This window comes from Solanum dulcamara, chromosome 7, assembly GCF_947179165.1.
Source record: "Solanum dulcamara chromosome 7, daSolDulc1.2, whole genome shotgun sequence".
Taxonomy (NCBI): Eukaryota; Viridiplantae; Streptophyta; class Magnoliopsida; order Solanales; family Solanaceae; genus Solanum; species Solanum dulcamara.
This window is the reverse complement of record NC_077243.1, coordinates 8,342,825-8,364,152: the sequence shown is the minus strand read 5'-3', so window position 1 is coordinate 8,364,152 and position 21,328 is coordinate 8,342,825. Positions and strand designations below refer to the sequence as shown.

The window sequence follows — 21,328 nt, the reverse complement described above, 5'->3', positions numbered from 1 at the left end:
GCTGAATCTATTCCTTCCCCAAATTTAAGGGATTTGCTAAAATTAATTAAAGCAATTTGTTCCAAGAGGTTGGTGGAGCCAGAATTTATACCATGGAGGTCCAATGTATGAAAAACTAAACACACGAAGAAGTTAAAGAGATTCAACGTCTGCTATTTATATACACATAAAAAATAATTTTAACTTTATATATACAGTGTAATTTTACTACGACCCCCTTACTCCCACATGGCTCTGCCCCGTGGTACATATATAAGGAGATTGGATTTTATATTTTGGACTATGAAAAGTGTAGTGCTTGGACTTTTATCCTAAGTTCAGTCATGCACTATGGCTTACATGGCCCAACCTTGACATTTTGTCCATAAAATTACAAACTCCCATTATTTCGAGTAGGTTGGGTTTGAACTCCAAAATTACACCAACATGAATTACAGAACCTATCTTAACAAAGAATATGCTACATGTATAATGTATTGTCCTTTTGAAATTAATTCTCGTCACCTAACAGCAATCAATTAACGTTGGTGGACGAAGGTGAGTGGTCTTGAACTTTTGACCAGTTTGTCATTTGATCTTAAAAGGTCAAAACTTGAAGACTACCAATTTCCAAGGTCGATTCGTGTGAATTCCTGGTGTTACTATGACCTTCAAGTGTGCAAATTGGCAGAATCAACACAACAATTGGCTTAGAATGTCATAAAACTGTTAAATTGTCTTTCCTTGCCTCGGCTTCATTCTTGATCATACCAGCAAAGCTCAACTATATTTCAAATATTTATTTTCCTTTTTCTATTGAAAACTACTATTGCACGGTACAGATGACTAATTTAATCAATTATATGGTCATATGTAAGTAAATCTTTCCTTCACATTTGACAGAGCATGAAATTATAATTGTTGCTCGTCACTTGGAATTTTGTGAACATTTTTCTTCTCTATTTGGCATTTGCTTTGTGTTGTGTGTGATTTCCTGCTAGTTAAACCAGAATCTTCCGCAACATTAATACTATAATTAATACTACCCCATATCCAACAGGCTAATCGCTACAATTTGAAAGCAGCAAGCTTATTCTATTACTATTCATAGTACATATAACCTTGGATTTACAACAAAGAAAACAATTAACAAATGTTCTAAGCATGTTCCACAAGCGGTCAGACTATTTATACCTTTGGAAAGTAGCAGATGCGTATAAAAGAAAATTGGTGACGCAGAATTAATGCGCTCCAATACAGCTTTGAAGGGTGTGGGAGGAACCCAGACTTGTGATGATATCGCGTATAAGTATTTGACCCTTCTATCTTCATGATACGGGATGATCACACAGATGGGAAATACTTGTTGAGATTGAATGGGAGAGAATAGAATTCCTCGCTTCTCGTGTCCGTCTTGAAAGACCTGAACTTGTCCCACCATGGCTTGCCTCGGTCTTTCCTTATATGACCATCCCTTTTGTGCATTGTGTTGTCCAAGAAATAAGCCAGGATACCCGCAACAAAAGCTTCCGATGAGAATGGCACGTTAACCATATCATTGAACTGAAGAATAACAAAGCACAAGTAACTTTTCTCAGCAAGCTCTTATACATGACTAGAAAACAAGTGAGATGATTGTTATATTCAGTAGCTAATGTCAATTTGCCATACCCATCGTCCACCCGTGTGAACAGGCCCATAACCATCAATAACTGTGTGCTCGTTGAAGTACTGTGGAATTGACAAACCAAGAAAGATGGAGAAACCTAATATAAACTTGGTACGGAAACTGTTCAGATTGCAAAACTGAAGGAAGCTTAAACCTCCTACGCCTGCAAAGGACGAACAATGTAAGAACTGACTAATTCATCAACAACATGGATCAGAGATTGTTGGATGACCTTGGATCAATAAACTTACCCACATAAGCGAATAAAATGCAGTACAAAGCACCTACAATGGATGTTGGTATTGAAGCAAAGACTGCTCCAAATTTTCCTGAAGATAATCGTGTTGTCAAGACAATCACAGGAAAGAAAAAGAAGGGAAGGAGTAGCGGATTATCAACTTTATCAGTATGTCCTTCTCAAAGGGAATGTTTAAGCATGTGATTTACCAAGAATTGAAAAGAAAATCATAAATCCCGCAGCTATCTGAACAACTCTTCTGCTACCAACACGTGTCAGTGCTAAAAGACCCGCATTTTCACTGCATGTTAGGAATGAAAGTTCATCTCAATCAACTATTGTAACAATAGTTTATCACTCAACAGAAGAATTTTTCTGGACATACACAGATACAGAAGATCCGTTCCCAGTGCCAAACAACCCAGACAGTAAAATGCCAATTCCCTGAGATACAAACAAAAGTAGACTTGTAATTTGAAAATATTAAAGAGCACAGTAGAGACGACAATCAAACAGTTTGTCCGCTTGAAACTCATCGTGCTCTCACAAAAAGAAGATGAATAGCTAGTAGTTATGAGCAGTCCCTGACTATAGATAGGAAAAGATGTAGAGCCAACATTGATTTATCCAGACCCAGTTAATCAACAATCCTCTTTCTCACTCTAGCCCTTGCTTTTCCCAATTTACCTAATGGGTTAACTAGCACATCCAGAGTATTATGTAGGTTCACGACATGACTGTAAAAGAATAGCTTGCAAGCAAAATGAGAAAGCACAAGAAATAAATTATTGGAACTGGATAATGGCTTGTAATACCCAAGTCCCAAGTCTTTTTCTGAGAATATTAAAGAATGCTCCACGGTAAACAGAAGGCAGTGGAAAAAAATATTAGATAGTATAGAGAGTGAAGGGAGCTGTGGCAAAACAGTAAGGTTGCTCTATTGTATGCAAGAATATTCAAGTGTTCCAATCCTTGGCAAAAAAAAACTGAGATCTGCTACATATGCCATCTGTTGTTTATAGTCACGCCCAAAGTGGATCGAAATCTGCGGGTCAGTAACCAATTGGACTAAATTTGGTTAGAAAATAATTGTTCTATTGACCTGGATTTGAGGGGAAATAAATTTCACTTCTGTGATGTGAGATAGATGCATCACAATATTGGTGGATAACCTGAAGGGAAGTTTTTAATAGAAAGTTGAATTAAGCCAGTAAAAATGCCAAAATGGAAAAAGTAGAAATCATTCCAAAAGATCCTAAGAATTTGATTGCAAGTAAACATCAACGTCAGCAAGATGAGATTATTCATGATTCCTGTTCCGTGTTATCCTAAAGAATGGTGAGGGATGATTCTAGGAGAACGCCTTTTTACCTGCCAACCTACACCTCTGCTGAGTACGGATGGTGGCATGGGAGTAGCACTTGCGTATCTCGTAATTGCAATAAAGGCACCAGTGGACTGAAAAAACAAAAGCAACCATCAGAAGGGAGTTGCTTCCAGGCTTATCTAACCCAATTATCTGTTTCTTCATAAGAATTAGCAATCAAAAGAAGTGCGCAAAGAAATAACAGAACTACAAAGGAAGCAAAACAGGCGAAACCAGAGCAAGGGTGCCATAAAAGAAAAGAACAGATGAATGTCGAGAAGCAACTCTGAGATATCTGCCCCAAAAATAAGGGGTTCATAGTATTTATTGAGCCTATTCTATGCAGTCAGCAACATTGTCTAACAAGCAAAACATCCAATAAGATATTGTAAAGCATTCACAATTTTCACAAATTTCTACGCCAGGCAGGTAAAAAAAATAGAACCTCAACAAGAGCAACAAATGCAGCCATCATCATAGCAAATGCTTCACCAGCATCAAATGAAGGTGCTCCCCATTGGAAGGGGTATGGAATTTTAATCCTGCGAACAAAAACCAGAGAAATGAGAGGATAATATCATCAATAGTTACACATAATAAGTTGCTTGGTGTTAAGTGACACTTGAATGCACCAAATGGAATAAACAAGTACATTATGAACTACAGAAGCACTTGGAATAAAATGTAAATAAGTAAATTGAAAGCTTGGAGCAGAAAAACAGCACCTCATGTGTTATAAGAGCAATACCACCATTGAAGAAGTGCAGGTAGAGAAAACAGTAAACTATTTGTGTTTTAGGTAGTGCAACAATGAAAAACTAACAGCAAACGACAAAATATTTGTGCTTTTGGTAGTGCAACAATGAAAAACTAGCAGCTGATTTCAAAAGACGATGTATCTACTCCTAAACATGAAAATCAGGTCGGTGAATTTCAAACACCCATCCTTCTTTATTAACTTGCACATAAAACAACTAGGACTTAATCACAAGCTACAGGGGTACTTAATAACTGCACAGTTTCCTAAATTGCAATTCCAATTGTATCTTCCAATTATGCTCAAAGTAAAAATTAATGGCAATAAATAGGCCATAAGCACTTTCCAATTGTGACTAATATGGCGAAGACGACAAAGGATGTCACTCTGCACATCATGGAATGTACCAGTCATATTTTATCTTTTTAGGGGTCGTTTGGTATGATGAATAAGAATTTTAAATCTGGTTGCTGAAAGCTTATTTATGACGGTAATTATCCTACAAGGTGACTAAACTTTCATCCTACCTGGTCTATATATGTGCATTCAGGCTGCGACTGATAAAAAAAGTTCAAAAATGTGATGGTCCAAGGTTTTGAATTTGGAGGGTTTGGTTTTTTCATTCGAACTCAAGTTTTGAGCTATTTCTCGAGTTGTTTGATCAAAGTCGTAAGCTCGTATGACAATCAAAATAATCTTGAGATCAGGAAATCATTAAGCGAGTTTGACCACCCACTTCTCGGCTTAGATTGGATCGTTGACATGTCTAAATTTAATTATTCTACCAACTTTTTATACTACCCTGCTTGCACCACCACCCTAGTACAGATACTTTCTTATTTCCATACTACAAAATACTTATCAAATTATGTAAGCAAATTAGTGGCATGAGACCCACCTACTACCTGAAAGTTCAACTTCAACAAAAAGTTCCATTTTTTAAATCCTACTTTTGGACCCACAAAAGGAAATATGACAGTTTCCAAAGGTATGACAAGGGCCTAATGCAGCAGCAAGTGACGAGGGGTGAGGAAGAGAAAAGCACTAACCATGGGGCACCCTCAATGAGTCCAGCACGATCAGTTCTGCAGCTTGCTTGGGTCTTTGGTGGGGTCCCATTATAAGCCCCACCCACTGTAAGTAAGTGAGCGTAAATCCATACAATTGCTACGGTGAAAAGAACAGCAAAACGATCAAATATATTCTTCCCTGGGCGTATCAGATGGGCCAAATACTGCAATGACAACCAAAATCAAATTTGTATATGCTACAATTCAAAGCAACATTAAGTGATAGGGATATATTTCTTGATAAAGCATCTCACTTGAGAGAAAATGACCAAAAGGACCAGCTCTGGCAACCCAATTTCAACACATTTGGCAACCTAAATATAGAAGATATAGTCAGCATGCCGGCATTATATAGTAGCAAACAAGTAGACCCTTAAAATGAAAAGAGGCGCATCTACATCAATACTTACCCCAGGAAAACCAAACTCATAGAGCCCGAAGCCGACAAGAGTAACTAAAGGAACAGCTGAAAGTGGGCTCAGAAACCTAAATAATCAAAGGAAATATAATGCCAATGAGAGCTAGTTTTCACTGTAATAACACAAAATGATGACACAATCGACATGATGCAGTGAAGCACCAAAACAAACCTTTTGAGCAAATACTTGATCTTCAATTCCAAAAAAAGAAACACAACAGGTGTAGAAAAGAGTGCTTTACTAAGCTGTAGGAACTAGATCGGAAGTCTAGTATAGGGAATAACATCTCCCGGACACATTGACATAATAGGAAGTAGATCAGAATTCTAGACATAGGGAATAACATCAACCAGTCATACGTCGATACTAACATCAACAACATACCCAATGAAATCCCACAAGTGGTGCCTGAGAAATACATTGACACTAAATAGCAGAATATAAATCTTATCATACTAACAAACCTTACAACATTGCGCCAGAGACCACTGAAGCCTAGGACAATCTGAATTGTTGAAGCAATAATAAGTGCACCTTGGGTGGCCCGCATTATCTTCTTGAATCTCTGATGGAAAATAGAAAATGTAACATAATATTTGGACGGATAGAATATCATCAAAATGCAGTGGATGAGTCTAAGTTATGCCTAAACATCTTCTACAGATATTAAATGAGTATACACAAATATGAATTATTTTGAGAACAACTAGTTTCTAGAGCTGGTATGGATTTTATGCATCAGTATTCTTAGTAGTTGAGATGTTAGCTTAAAGAGAATAAAAGCAGCTAAACTGCCGTTCCATGATTTGACTGTTATACTTGCGAGAGAACTGCATCACACAACCAAAATTCCTATTATTTCTCTTTAACATTCAATTGATTATAATACATTATTCAAAACAACAAAAGGAAAAATCAGTATCTGAAGACACTAACCGACACAGGGTCCGGGTCACTCCATCGTCCTGAAAGGATAATCGAAATTGTAGGTGCAACAAAGGTATAAGACGCTCCGATCACAGCTGGTAGTCTAGTTCCAAAGTAAGATTGCAACAAGGTGTTAAGCCCAGCAACAAATAGCACTGTTTGAATAACTTTGGCTTTCTCCTCCTGCGAAGGGGAAGACAATCTTTTGTTTAATATTGTCACATTACTTTTAAGTAAAAAATAAAAAAATCATAATAGGCAGTTTAACAGCTTTGCAGTGTCAGTAGGCCCCACATTTCCTCCTCCCATCTGGGGAACCAGAGCTGTAGTAATGATAACTGCGGTACCAAGCATAACCAGATAATGCTGAAATCCAAGAAGGATCGCCTCAGCTTCATTCAAAAATTAGACAAAATCAGCGTAGTCCGCAATCCACATTTCGGAAAATAATCAACATCATACAAAAAGATATAGAGAAGTATTTCATGACATTTGTTCAAGATCAGCAGCATAAAAGGAAGCAATTATTTTACAAAGTGGATATTATTCCAATATCAGTCACCGAGACAATAGTTTCCACAATCAGCCCACCAGACCCAATAATTTCACCAAGTCTGCTTGATATTTCACATGTGACCAGAAATGGATAGCATAAAAAATACTAATCACACAAAAAAAAAAATGGAAGAACTTTCATACATAAGGAATATAAAAGAAATGCCATAAATTATAGTTAAATGTAGTATTGAGGCTAAATGGGAAAAATAATCATATACTTTTAACAACTAGAATTAAAGAAGACGTGTGCAGAAGCTGCTTTTTATGTAACCAGCTTCTAGATCCCAATTTGCCAGCATAACATCTAAACCCCACAAATTCGACACGATAACATAATTGGGCCGTGAATTTGTCAGCAAAAAAAAGAAAATATTCAAAGAGAAAATTCAAAACTTGCAACAAAAGCAATTAATGTTTTATGATCAATACATCAACACATAGAAGCAATTCAGTGAGAAATAGTAAAGCCTGTGGGACAACAACACACATTACATTGTGAAGCAATCAACTGAGAAATGGTAAAACCCGTGGCACAAAAATACAGAGTTCAGGAAAATCAGACCCCATATGCTCCAAGCAAAAAGAGATAAGATTATGCTACAATGCCAAAAAAGAGATGGAACAAAGCAATCTAATAGAATTCAAGAGGAATCTCAGTAGCTCAGTTGGTTGGCTACTCGAGTGTTCGATTCCCACCTTGTAATCCCCTCCCCTATTTCCCCTACCCCAATTTTTGAAAGAAAAAAAAAAGAGAGACTTGAGAACTTACGCCATGGAGGAGGACTAGTAATGCAGTAAGAAACATTAGGAAGCTGATCTTTTGGTGGATGTGGCGCTGGTTCATCGGACTTTGCTGCCATAACTTTCTCTCTCTTAGTTGAACACCGTTCACTACTCACTAAATTAGCGGTGCAAACTGCAAAATCCCAAATCTGCACAATGACACATAAATCTCTCACAAAACAATAAAAAAGGTTAGCAAAATGAAAAGGACTGAAGCTTTTTGAGTACCTAGAAAGCAAGATTGCATAAAAGACTAAACTTTTCGAATACCCATAAAGCTCAATCACTGATATATTGAACCCACACAACAGTGACAAGATTGGAACAACACCCACATGTATAAATGTACCAAACTTATTTTTATTTTATTTTTAAAAAGAAGAAAAATGCAAAGGAAATGAAACTGTAACAGAATGTTTTGACAGTGTAAGAAGAACAAGAAAATATAAAAAGTGTGAACAGAAATGGTAGGAAAAAAAAACTACCTTACAAGTTCTTGAAGCAACCTGAAGTAGGTATGGTGCATTAAGGTTTGATTAATCACAGACCCCACTTCAATTAATCATTTTCAAAGAAGAAGAAAAGGACCCAACTTTAAGAAGATTATATTTGTTGCTTTTGTCAATTGTCCGAAAAAGGAAGAAAAGGGAAGTCCAGAAAAAACACACTACATAGGAATGTGTGATCAAAAATGTAAAGATGATAAAATTGGCCTCCAACTTTGAATACCGCTTCTGTTTTCCCCTTTACCTTTCTGTTTCTGAAAGTAAGAAAAAAAAAATATTCGAAGAATCTCTCACTCAGAACACATTTATTAATGTTGTTTAATACTCCCACGATTTTTACTTAGTCATATTTAAATTTAACATAAATTAACACATTTATTTTATCATACCATCTTTATTAGAAATTAATGTTAAGAATAAATATGAAGAAAAAAAGTGATAAGTAAAAATAATAAAAATATTTTTAAAATAGTAAATAAATATGTAAAAATTAACAGATAGTGTATTTGTTTAATTTTCTTGTTGATTGGTCAACAAACATGCGCTCCCAGGGACTGACACCTCAAATAAGAATTACAGGAGTAAAATAATAAAATTATATACAGAGTATATGTGAATTTATGGCAAAGGAATTTTTGTTTACCAATTTCAATTTTTTTAAATTAGCATTATTGTTTTACCACTGTCCCCCCTCTCTGTCGGTTGCTCTTCTGTCAGCAAAATTTTACTACTAATTTTGTTTTATTTTGTTTCGTTTGGATGAAAAAAGAGACGATTATTGTGTAATAATGAATCTTTTTTTTTTTGAAAAATTTAATGTGAAGGGATTCATGTCCGTGATTTAAATATTTTAGATGATTAATTTTTTATTCAAAATAGTTACAAAATTTATACATATAGCTATAATAAAGTTATAACTAAAGAATATAAATTTAAAATTAACGGAGGTAGTTAAAATGGATCTCATAATTTCAAAAAAGTTGTACGCTATTTAAATTAAATTAAAATAAAGAAATAATTTTCTTTACTCTTACAAAAATATCCTTGCTCAAATAGATTTATCGACAGATTGATGCCTGTTTTGTTTCAGCATCCACTCTCTTATGTAATAAGAGAAAATGATGGAATTGTCCTTGAATATACTGCTGGCTTAGGCTCAACAAACTGAATTATTGAAAAATAAGTGAGTTTTTGATTAATATGATTGAGGAACTTGTAGTTTTTTTTATATATAAAAAAAAAAAGTTGGAAGAATATTAGGTTTACAAAAAGAAGAGACAAAATAGAAAGGCAAACAAAGTACACCGACATATTCTCCCTATTTTTTCGTTCCAACTTTACATCATCTATTCGAATTTTATTGATACTTCTCCACCGTAATACCTCCTTCATTTTTTTTATTTTTCTTCCTTCTAAAATAAAAAGAATAAGTATATATCTATATATGCTACTATTATTTCTTGTTTTGTAACTAGGAATAGTAACTAGCAACCATCCAAAAGTAGTCTAACAATTACCAAATTTACATTCTGATTTTTATAGTCAACATATTTCTGCCAGTTCAAGTACTACTGTTTTAAGTAATACTAGTATGAGTACTCGTGCGATGCGTGGTTAGTATTAAGAAAAATTAATTTTTTTTCTTTGTTTTAATATCAAAATATTAGTTTGTAGTTAATTAGCTATGATCATCAACAATATTAATTTTATTTAAAAAAAATTATTGAGATTTTATTAGGGCAAATCATTTTTTTTATTTAAGTACAAAAATTAAATGATAAATTATTATAAAATAAAAATATACATATATAAATTGCGTCATGATTAACCTTCGATTATGTTTCTATTTATGATTGTGCGCCACATGTATCAGTAATTCAATTATAAAATATTATAAATGTTGAAGCAATTTTTGAGATTTTTTGGCTTTATATTTAAAACTAAATTATGCGACTTCGTTTGCATTTTTTCATATGATTATAATATATTTTATCATCTCATATTTAAACAGGAGTTATCTATCTATATTTTTATGCTAATAATTTAAAATATTTTTTTTCTTTTCCTTTTTTTGTTGTGTAAATTAAGTGAGTACTAAATTGACATTAAGCTACTTTTAAAATTTAAGCATATGAAATTCATATATAAGTTCTCGACTCAATTTAAATTGAACTTATCTATTTATATTTTTACGTTAAAATTTAGATTTAGATTTAAATTCTTCTTTTTTTTCTTTATTTATATTAAGCGAACTCTAAATCTATAATAAACCTTGTTACATTGCCTATTAATATTATAAGAAGATTAACATGCAATTTATTTTTGATTGCTGCTTAATTTAATATCCCTGCTTATTGTTCTTTTTAAAATACGAATGCAAAATTTTTATTTAATGTGATTCTTTTTATCTTTACTTTAAAAAAATAAATATTTGTTGAATTTATAATAGAACAAAAGTTATAATGTATAACAACATATATAAAATAGTTTCTGTTTTTTAAGGTTAGCTAATTGTTAACTGAACTTATTCACATGTATTTGAATTTATACCTTTTAATATTATTTAAAGTTAGCTAAGCGAATATTACAGTATTCTTTGAAACTTTAAATAAAAAATAATAAATATAATTTAGATTTCTCTATGTAATTTTTGGTCACATTTCCAATAATTTATTATATTTTAAATAAAAATAGTAAAGAAAAAATGTAATAGCTATATCTTTGTGAGTGAAATTTTATTTTAAAAAATTCTACAATTTATTTAAATATCGCTCAATAAATAATTCATAAGATATCTTTATGAATGACAACTAAAAAAGAAGCACACATGCATTCAAATAATAATACATTTTTCAAGTACTAATCATAAAGAGTTGATTTGAAACTAAATTCAGTTTCAAATCTGTATTTCATTTCTATCTAATCGGAAAATATAAACAATAACAATTCAATTTTAAATCTGCATTTCATTTCTCTCTTTAGCAGAGAATCTACACAAATGTTTTTGTGCTTCTTTAAGCATTAATATAACCATCAATAAAAAAATTATGAAAAAATTAAATAAGAAAAATTGATGGGATGAAAATTTAATTTGGACATGCATTATCAGATCATAATTAAAAAAAATTATAAATATTTTTCCTTTGCATAGTGCTCATGTGAATATTCTTCCAACTCATTATGATCAGTATAACCAAAAGTATATATGAAAAGTAAATATTATTTAAATGATGAAAAAGATATCGCTCTTTTAAATTCAATGCAGAAAATTTAAACTAATACTTAATACATCTCACGATTCATATTTGATTTATACTAGTACATGTATCATGAAAATGGTTGTACTTTTATAACAATTTTCATGCATAGTAAGAAAAACAAGAAGATAAAATAAACATATAAATAGCTATGATAAAATAAAATCTCATAAAAAATACACAAAAAATATTATTAAAGATATAGACTAAAACAATAATACATTTGAAATTAAATCTACAAAAACATTATACATTTAAACAAAGTTTAAGTTAACTTATACTAAATACATATTGATGTCCTCATTATTATTATCTGAAACAAATTTCGTAATTTTATATAATAAAATTTTTGAGGTAATATATTCTGTTATTAAGAACAAAGATAAGCATCTTAAATTCTTAATAGACAACTATTATTGTAAAGATTTAAGAAAATATAAAAACAATAAAGAAAATATCGATAGATATATGATACATAGAAACCTTCCTAAGAAAAAATAGACGAAATAGAATTAAAATTATAGATTTAACAAAATACTTAAATTAGACTTGTATATACTCCGATCAAAAGAATGATGCTCGTACAATTTCACATGTTGAAGGAGCCATCACTAAGAATTAGGTCAAATTCATCGGTGACCCCTTAAAGTTGGCACCAATTTTCACTTAGACACTTCAACCGGGGGATGTTCACTTTAGACACCTCATGTAGGGGCCCGCTGTGTCATTTTGACAATTTTTGCTGACATAGCAAAGTGAGTGTGATACACTCAACAATAACGCGTGAAAGGCTTTTTTTAGCCATTTTTTATTTTATTTTCTCTTCTTCTTCTCCATTTCTCAAGGCACCACCTTCCACCATTTTTTCAAGCTTAAACTCCCTCAATGGAGGTCGAATTTTTTATTCAAATCCGTTTTCAAGCCATTTTTTTTTTCTTCATTGTATTGCTTTTCTAAATCTACCATCACCTCCATCCACCTTTTCGCCGAAAAAAATGGATACCAACACCCATATTTCATATTTCTTCTCTCTTTATTTCTTTCCCTCACTCTTTTCTTCCCACAAAATAACACTAAAAGAAAGAAAAGGAATAGCTATGAAAAGTAAAAGAAAAGAAGAAATTTTTAAAAAAGCACAAAAGAGATTTTTGAGTGTAATAAAAACAGATGATTTCCGATGGAAAAGGAGGGTAAGGTACCATCACTGCTCTCCACCTTTTTCGCCAGAAAAAATGAATATCAATACTCATATTTTATATTTTTTTTTTCTTTCTCTCCCTCCCTCCCCCCCCCCCCTCTCTTTTTCTCTCTAAACAACATCAAAATAGAAAGAAAAAAAAAGCTCTGAAACAACTTTAAAAAGCAGATTAAGAAAAAATAAAGAAAATTGTTGGGTGTAGTGGAGAAGACAACTACTATTGGGGCGGGGAGGGGCGAGGGGGGGTTGCAATTGATTTTTTTAGAATAATATTTTTATTTTATTTACTAAGTGAATTTTAAAATAATTTTCAACTTAAAATAACACATGTAATCATTTAATTGGTTGTTTGCCACGTCATCAACGAGTGTATTACACTCTCATTCAGATTTTTGCTTATTGTCAAAAAAGTGTCAAAATGACGCAGCAGGACCCTATATGAGGTGTCTAAAATGAATATCGTCCAGTTAAAGTGTCTAAGTGAAAGTTGGTGCCAACTTTAAGGGGCCACCGATGGTTTTAGCCCCAAGAATTATGATATATCAACAATACTTCTTCCTGCAAAGTAAAAACTAAAAAATTAGAAAAAAATTATTTAAAATGTGTTTTTTGTAATCACATTTTATTTGGACGCATATCTTGCATGTGTAAATTTCAAGTCATCTTTCTATATTTTTTTTTCTCTCAATCAAATCATCAAGCACTTGGCCTTTGTTTCCAAGATTCTCTTCTTTTAAGCCTTTTTTCCATCATTTCTGTGCACCAAAAATTCACTATTGATTATCTATGCCCTCAATGTTTTTATTAAGCTTAAAATTTGCAAAAAGTAAATAAATAAAATTGAATGAAGAAGAGAAAAAAGAAAAAAGTCTGACCTATATATATTGTCTTATCCATCAAGATAACTATCTAGACTAAAGTTAATGACTCCTGTTTTAATAGGCATATTTGTTTTGACAATTAAAGAGCATGATAACTTTCATGGATTCAAAATCTAGTATTTTATCAATAAAAAGTTGCCATATACATAAGGCATACACAAATCATATTGAGAGTTTATTACTGAAAAAAAAGTCAAAATCAAATAGATCAACAAATAATAAAATATCTAAAGTTGATATGATGAATTTGTATCAATTGATCTGAAGCCACATTCTACGGAAGAGAAATGATACATCGTAAATAAAGAGAAAATAATTTATGAATAGATATAGACTAAAAAATATATTACCATGTAATAAAAATGATGAAAAAGAGTGAAAACAAAAATCTCTAATATATCACACATAATTTTTATACATATATTTTTCTTTGAATTATCCAAAAACTCTACATCACTACACTAATTATTAATTAGTTCCTGCAAAGATATGAATGAGTTGGAATCTTTCGTTTTTGATGTAACTATCAAATAATTTATGTAGATAACTGACGTGGTGAATCATGACGTGGTATAGATATGGGTAGTTTGTCATTGTGATAAAAAAAATTATAAGAATTTAAATTTTTAAAACTGTAAAAAAAACAACTAAAAAACTGTAAACAAATAAAATAATATCAAAATTTGAAAATTTGAAAAATCTATATAAAAAAAAAGTTATCGATTAAATAACATAATAGTAATAATAAAGTGTGTTTTGGTGTCTAAGACTGCCATGTGGCATTTTTTTGAAAATACACCTTTGCAATTTATTTTTAAAATATAAAATAAATTATATTTTGTAGTGCTGCCATGTCATGTGATATTTTTTGCCTCTCCTATTAAATATAGATAGAAGAAGATTATTATTATTATGAAGAAGAAGTAGTATTCTTAATCAATTGCATAAATTTAAAAGTAGAATTTATAATTTTTTACATGTACATGAATTTAAATTTTAGCAGTTATTCATAATGTACGTGTTTGAAAGTGAGTGCTATGCTGTAAACGTGAAAAATTGAAATGAAAATGGTAAGGAAAATAAAAAAATGGGATAGTTTCCTCTTACTAAACTCTTCTCTTTTTGGTAATTTTTCTTCTTTCCTTTTTTTTCAATTTTTTTGTATTAATAATAAAAATAAATCCTTGTTTCAGGGGTTTAAATGCAAACAAGATAGGTTTCCTTTTTTTCTTCTTAAAAATATAGTGATAATATTTTAAAATTAAATCAAATTAAAAAATCATTACTACGACTACAAAATTGTCACAATATGATAGATACTGTAAAAAATTAAAATAACTATAATAACGTTTTTCAAAAATAAAATATTTTTTCCAAATTTAAATTTATAAAAAAAGTTGTAAAAGTTTAAAAGTTTGTTAATTATTACCTAACTTAACTAATAATTAACTAACTTGTCCTACAAATACCACATGGCTTGATCCTATGATGCCACTTGGCATGATTCTAGGCTAGACTTTCTTCTTTTTAATTATATATAGATTTTAATAAATGAAAAAGGATCAAAACTATCTCTAAATTATTTGAAATGCAGCAAAAGTACTCTCCGTTTGTTTTTTTCTCAAAACTATTCCTCCGTTTGTTTGCTTTTTTGGCTAACAAATACCTCTCAGTTTAACGGAGTGCCATCCGTTTTCTTCAGAACCTGACTTTATCTTCGACTATTAAAGAAAAATAAAAAAATTACCACGTAGCCAGTCCACATCAGCATCCACCATGAAAAATCATCAAATTTTTAATATCCATCAGCCCGCCCCAATCAATCAAGTGTGCCCCCTGAATTTTTTGTATTGTCAATTCATGTCTTTAGTGTTATTGTTGTATTTCCTTTAAAATTGTGAAAGATCAATCTCAAGGTCTAAGAATGGTGTGCTCTGTTTGGACTAGTAGGAGGAGTATTTTGTGAGCCAAAAAACAAGCTCAAGGGTAATTTTGAGTCAGAAACGAAGAATGTTTTTGCTCCATTTCGGATAATTCAAGAATAATTTTAATCCTTTCCATTTAATAAATAATAATGCGCAGTATTTAACGTTAGGGTTTTGGTAGGATAATTTATTATTAGGGCCTTAGGTGCAGTTGTTATTCATTATTATTGTCATTAATTATGAGTAACAGAAAGAATACTTTTAACCAAAAAAAAGTAGTTTTAGCTCCTCAAAAGTCAAAACAAGAAGGTGCAAAGACAACTATGTGCATAGATTATAATCAGGTGACATGGAATCTACAAAAGCTTCAGAAAATTCTAATGTTGGTAGATGTATTGTTATTTATAGCTTATACACAGTAATTCAGTAATTATCCACCATAATATTCGAAAGTATACAAATAAATAAATATTTGCTGAGTGTTTTATAAATACTTTTCCCTAAATAGGTATATATGATAGCATTTTTTGGGTTACTATTTAAAATATTTTTTTGTGTGCTATTTGACTACTTTCGTCATCTCAATTTATATGAAGAGATTCGAAAAGGTGAATATTAAACCACCTACTTGATCTCGATGCGTATATCGGTATATGTAATTTTAAAAAAAATTACAAGTAAGATTTGCATATTTAAAAGTTGTATGAAATTATTATAAGCCAACATATATATTTAATGATTCACAATCTTTTTAAGAATTGAGAAAACGTAAAGAAAAAATTGTTTTACTTCATAAATAGTAACACATAAAAATAAAAACAAAAACGGAGTTCTTTTATTATATAAGAGAGATTTTGAAGATAAAGCAAGCACGTCTTCGTTGAGATGCTTGCTTCAACAAGGATATTTTGAAAAAAAAAAAAAAATAGTAGTTATTTTGTTCTACTTTAATTTAATTAGTATATAATTTTTTCAAAATTTTTTGACCCGCTTTAGCTTTGACATTTACTTTAAAATTCATATTTTTTAGTTATTACTTTATTATATTGAATGTCGGTAATATTTGTGTATATTTTATAATTACTTTAAGTAAAAAATCAACGATCATAACGAAAAGTACTTTAATTATGGACATATCAATGGATCTCTTCACATTAAATTTGCGCGTAAGAAATGAGATGATTTACTACCTCATAAATATATTATATAATTAATTTCAGAGTAAAAATTTAAAATCATTTGATCAATACCACTTAAAATTTATCAATATTGATAATATTTATTAAATATTTATTTTACATTTAATGAGATGAGTTAATATAGTTTAATTAATACTACTTAAAAAATAAACTGTGAATAAATATTGGCCCCGGGATTTTCGTAACTAGTATCTTATTTTATATTTTTTCCTTTTTTTTATAATTAACTTTGTATATTAATTTTTGTCTTCAATTGGTCGAAAGTGAATTTGTGAAAAAAGGTCAAAAGAAGAAGGTGAATCTTTCGGCGTAATTGAGAATAATTAATTAGGGAAACAATAAAATTAAAAGGAGCTTTTTCTTGTTACTTTTTCGAATGTGTCGTTTGGGTAAATAAGCAAAGATGTTAATTTCAAAAGTTATGAATGATTGTACTGCTGTCTCACATTCACTTCCCTTTTTTTTTACAAAATAAAAATACATTTTATGTGCTACTGCCATTTCTATCTGATAGAAAAGGATTTCATGATTTTGAACAGATCTTACCTGGGAATCCAAATTTCAAATTTGTTTATGAAGAGCAAATTTAATTGTATTAGTGTCTATAATTAATTTTCTCTGTGTAATACTAATCAATAGGACCTCATTGGTATGTTGGATTTCTTTTTGTGTCATAGGCTTGGTATTTGTATTTCTATTATCATATTATTTTTAATACATTTATCCGCAAACCTCCTAATATAAAAGGTTAAAATTTAGCTTAGTTCAATGTTTTTCATTTGAGCTAAATAATAATTTGGCAAGTGCATTGTTTTCGAGATTAAAAAAAAAGTCAACTTATTTTGAAACGGTTAGTATAACTTCATGAAATTCCTAAATATTCACCACTTATATAAATTAGTACAAGGCCAATTCGGGGTCGTTTGATAGGGTGTATAAAAATAATATTGAAGAGAATGTATTAGTAATGCTTGCATTAATTATACATAGATCTTTATGCATTGTTTGATTTGGTTTATTAAATAGTATGCATTGCATAAAAATATTTATTTACAAAAATATCCTCCACAATTATGGTGAAAAAGATGTAAAAAGAATTTTGAGGGGTAATTGGGTTTTTAACTATGCTAATGCATGCATTATATCCCCTTGCATTACTAATACATACAAATTCATGGTATTAGTAATACACACCTTAATACACAATAGAGTGTATAACTAATGCTTGACATAAAAAAGTGTATCAAACAAGATATTACTGATAATAAAGTTAATCCATGTATTATTTTTGTTGATACACTCTACCCAACAAACAACCCCTAGTGACTTGTAGTTTTCTCTTTTGGATGACTACGTAATATCATATAGCGTGTGCAAGATAATATAATTGAACCTAATAGAAGAATAAATCCCTTTGTATTAAGGGTAATCTCAACCCCCAAGCTCCTACCTATAAGCTTTATTTAGTGCTGCAATTATACAAACAACAAGGTGATAATTGCCCAACAACGACCAGTACTTGTCTTGAATATAACCAAATTGACTGACGAACCAAAATATGGTACAATAATTGGTTCAATCTTTATTAGTTTTTTCACTATATAATCTTATGTACAAACTCATAATTGTTGACATGTAATTCTATCTTTTTTTCGGAGCTCACTAACGAAAAATTTGAGATAATTCTTAGTTGTTGTGGAAGTTTCAGTCTAATGCCTTCTATGAAATAAATAAATGAGTATTATATATCTCAAGTCAACGGGTAATATTTAACCTTCTAGCTACGTCAAAATTTCACGATAAGCTTGAAAACGAACTCTAGGAGTCATTTGGTTTGAATACAAGTAATGATGAAATTAGTTATCCAGATAAAAGTTTTATAAATTGATTATTGTATTAACATAATTTCATCCTTTAAAAAAAATTGGGGTAAGAGATTACAAGGTGGAAAATTGAACCCTCATGGCCAATACAATGAAAGTTAGGATAGTCAATCAATTAAGCTACTAAAATTCTTTTAATAATTATTAATCTTGATATAACTTATTACAAAATTAGTAACCAAACATGGGATAAGGCAATAGTAAATTTTATTCGTGGAGTAAATGTTTGCCCATTATAAACAACCCCTAATTGTTTTATGGCTTGCTCCAGCATTACTTTTTTCGTTATTTACTCACCTAAAAATTATTGAGACGCATGTGATGTCCTAATAAGGTCCAAGGGTCACCGTCAATGTATTTGCTGACTATATAACACTAATAATCAACGTAGCAAAAGTATGACAGCCAATTTTCCACTGAAAAACGACTAAGACTATTTCAGAAAGCACCAAAATCTCTTGAAAGATATAGTACCAAATAATTCCTCCCTTATAGCTCATTTTTAAAATTGCTAAGAAATACTGTTTCAATGGTCCCTAACATGAGTAATTAGTTAGAAATTATAATTTCTAGATTGGCTGTAAGCACCTTTATGAATCTTCAACCAAACTCATTATGGGGCTATTTATATTTTGTCCTCCTAATAAAGGTTTCTTTTTGAAACTTTTTCTCCACCTTTTATGATATGTCAAAATCATGTATCATTCTGGGAGCGCAAAAAGTTGCTACCTAAAAGAAACAAATCCTATTAGTCATGATAATATATGGCACCCCACAGCAAAATCTCATTGGTGAACTATATCATATAACAAGAAATAGAATACTAATGAAGTATTGACACTAACTTGATGACAGGCTTATAGAGTTTTCCTATCTAAAATGCTGTGTAAAGTGTCTTTCTTGCTCGGTGATCAGTCATAGTAAATAGTTTTTCGTTTCTCCAAAATTATGTGTTTATAAATTATAAGCATATCACGTGTGGATCATATCATTTGAAGGGGTCAATGATCCACTTTCTAGTAACGAAATAGATATATAGTACGCAAAAGAAGGAAAAATATGGACCATATGTTTAAGTATGAAGTTCATCCATATATCCCCAGAAGCACAAGTTGCAGCATCGATATATAGTTTCTCACTTTCTGTTATTTCTCTTTTTGTAGCAGTGTCTTTTTGTTGCAAAATTGACGATAAAAAGTTTTTTAAAATATTGGAGGAAATGAAGAGTGGAAAATTGAAAATAGATGGAGAATCTTGATTGAGTAATATACTCCTATAATAAGGATAGAATTGATAAAGTAATTTATTAATCAGCCTTAACGAGGAATAAAAGAATTGATTCATCCCCCCAAAAAACTGAAATCATGAGCTTATTTTAATACCTATATAAGGTAATGATTTATCAGGAGTTCTGACTTCTTTATAGATAAAAGTTAAAGCTAGCGTTTGAGCCCAAATTCTTAAATATTCTTAACAAGTTATTTTTGAGTGAAGTTTCACTATGTGTTTGACCATAAATTTTTAAAAAATATTTGACTATTTCAAAAAAATATTATTTCATATCCATAAGTTCGAAAAATTATTTAAAATACCCATAAATTTGTATTATCATTTTATAATGAACATGTTCCGTTAAAAAAAACCTATAACATAATTGATAACAATCAACAACAACAAAATAATAATATAGGTAAGAGCAATACATTAATAACAAGTTGTTCTTTTTTCCCAATTTTGTCACTCAAACTAGTCTTTTTCGGAGGAGGTAATAACAAACTATTCTTTTATAATAGATAGAGATGTTTTTAATGTTGTTGATTGGCCATGTTACTTAAGTAAGTTGGTATTTAAATATTAGTTAGAATTAATAAATGAGAGATGTTTTTATAAAATATAAAAGTTAGTGGTAATTTTTAAATTTTTAAAAATTTCCAACTATTAGAACTTGGCCCAAATACTAGTTTTAACTTAAAAACTTGAGATGTTTGTCAAATATATTTGTCAAATAATTAAAAGTTATATAGCCAAACAATAGCTTTCAAATTTTTTTTAAAAAAATATTTGGAGTCAAAACTGTACCTAAAATCTATTTGTACAGTAAGAAGCAGGGTGAGAATAAAATGAGTAAAGGGGACACAGGGACGTGCGTGTTGCTTTACATGATTTAACAAGAGAAACTTCCCTCTCACAGGGACCACATCCCTCTTGCAAATCCTCTGCCTTTTTATCATGTTCTCATTTCATACATGATTTATGAGGGACGGAACTTCATATGCTATGTGCCCCTTGGTTTTATGAATGTAGATTATCACTGTACTTATAATTATTCATTTGTATATAACATATAATTCTAAGTAGAAGACAATGTCCTAGCACTCCTATTGCTGGAAAATTGCATTTATCGCTATCCTCGAGAAACTCTGATAAATTCGTTATACAAGAAGTATGGGAAGGGTCCCCAAGTTTGAGGACGACTGAGTGGGGGTCCTCCATCCCATCTCTCCATCTCTTTGATCATTTTCTCTAGCCTTAGTATATGTACAAATTAGGATAAGAAGTATAGTAAAAGGTGTATTAAATTATACCTTTTTCATGCAAGGGAGTTTTAGTTCTGAGACGAGAGGAACTATTACGTCTGTGGGAGAAACTAGAAAGTAATATGGTCCCATCAACTATTTAGTTTTTCCTATGTTCACTTCTAGAAAACAACCAT

General features: G+C 30.8%; 1 protein-coding gene across 2 annotated transcripts; it reads right to left on the bottom strand.

Moving 5' to 3' along the window:
• Positions 1-1,053: 1,053 nt before the first annotated feature.
• Positions 1,054-8,470, bottom strand: LOC129894230 (nucleobase-ascorbate transporter 6). 2 transcript variants are annotated; one of them, XM_055969814.1, is made up of 15 exons: positions 8,252-8,470; positions 7,753-7,915; positions 6,720-6,817; positions 6,435-6,608; positions 5,963-6,063; positions 5,490-5,565; positions 5,334-5,393; positions 5,059-5,243; positions 3,698-3,794; positions 3,258-3,344; positions 2,272-2,330; positions 2,096-2,187; positions 1,900-1,977; positions 1,651-1,811; positions 1,054-1,542 (listed from the first exon to the last, which is right to left on the bottom strand). In XM_055969814.1, exons 2-15 carry the CDS (start codon positions 7,841-7,843, stop codon positions 1,324-1,326), a joined length of 1,578 nt encoding a protein of 525 aa, XP_055825789.1. In that variant the 5' UTR covers positions 7,844-7,915; positions 8,252-8,470; the 3' UTR covers positions 1,054-1,323. The 2 variants fall into 2 exon arrangements, with proteins under 2 accessions (XP_055825789.1, XP_055825787.1); XM_055969812.1 differs by lacking the exon at positions 8,252-8,470 and adding an exon at positions 7,995-8,166.
• Positions 8,471-21,328: the final 12,858 nt, after the last annotated feature.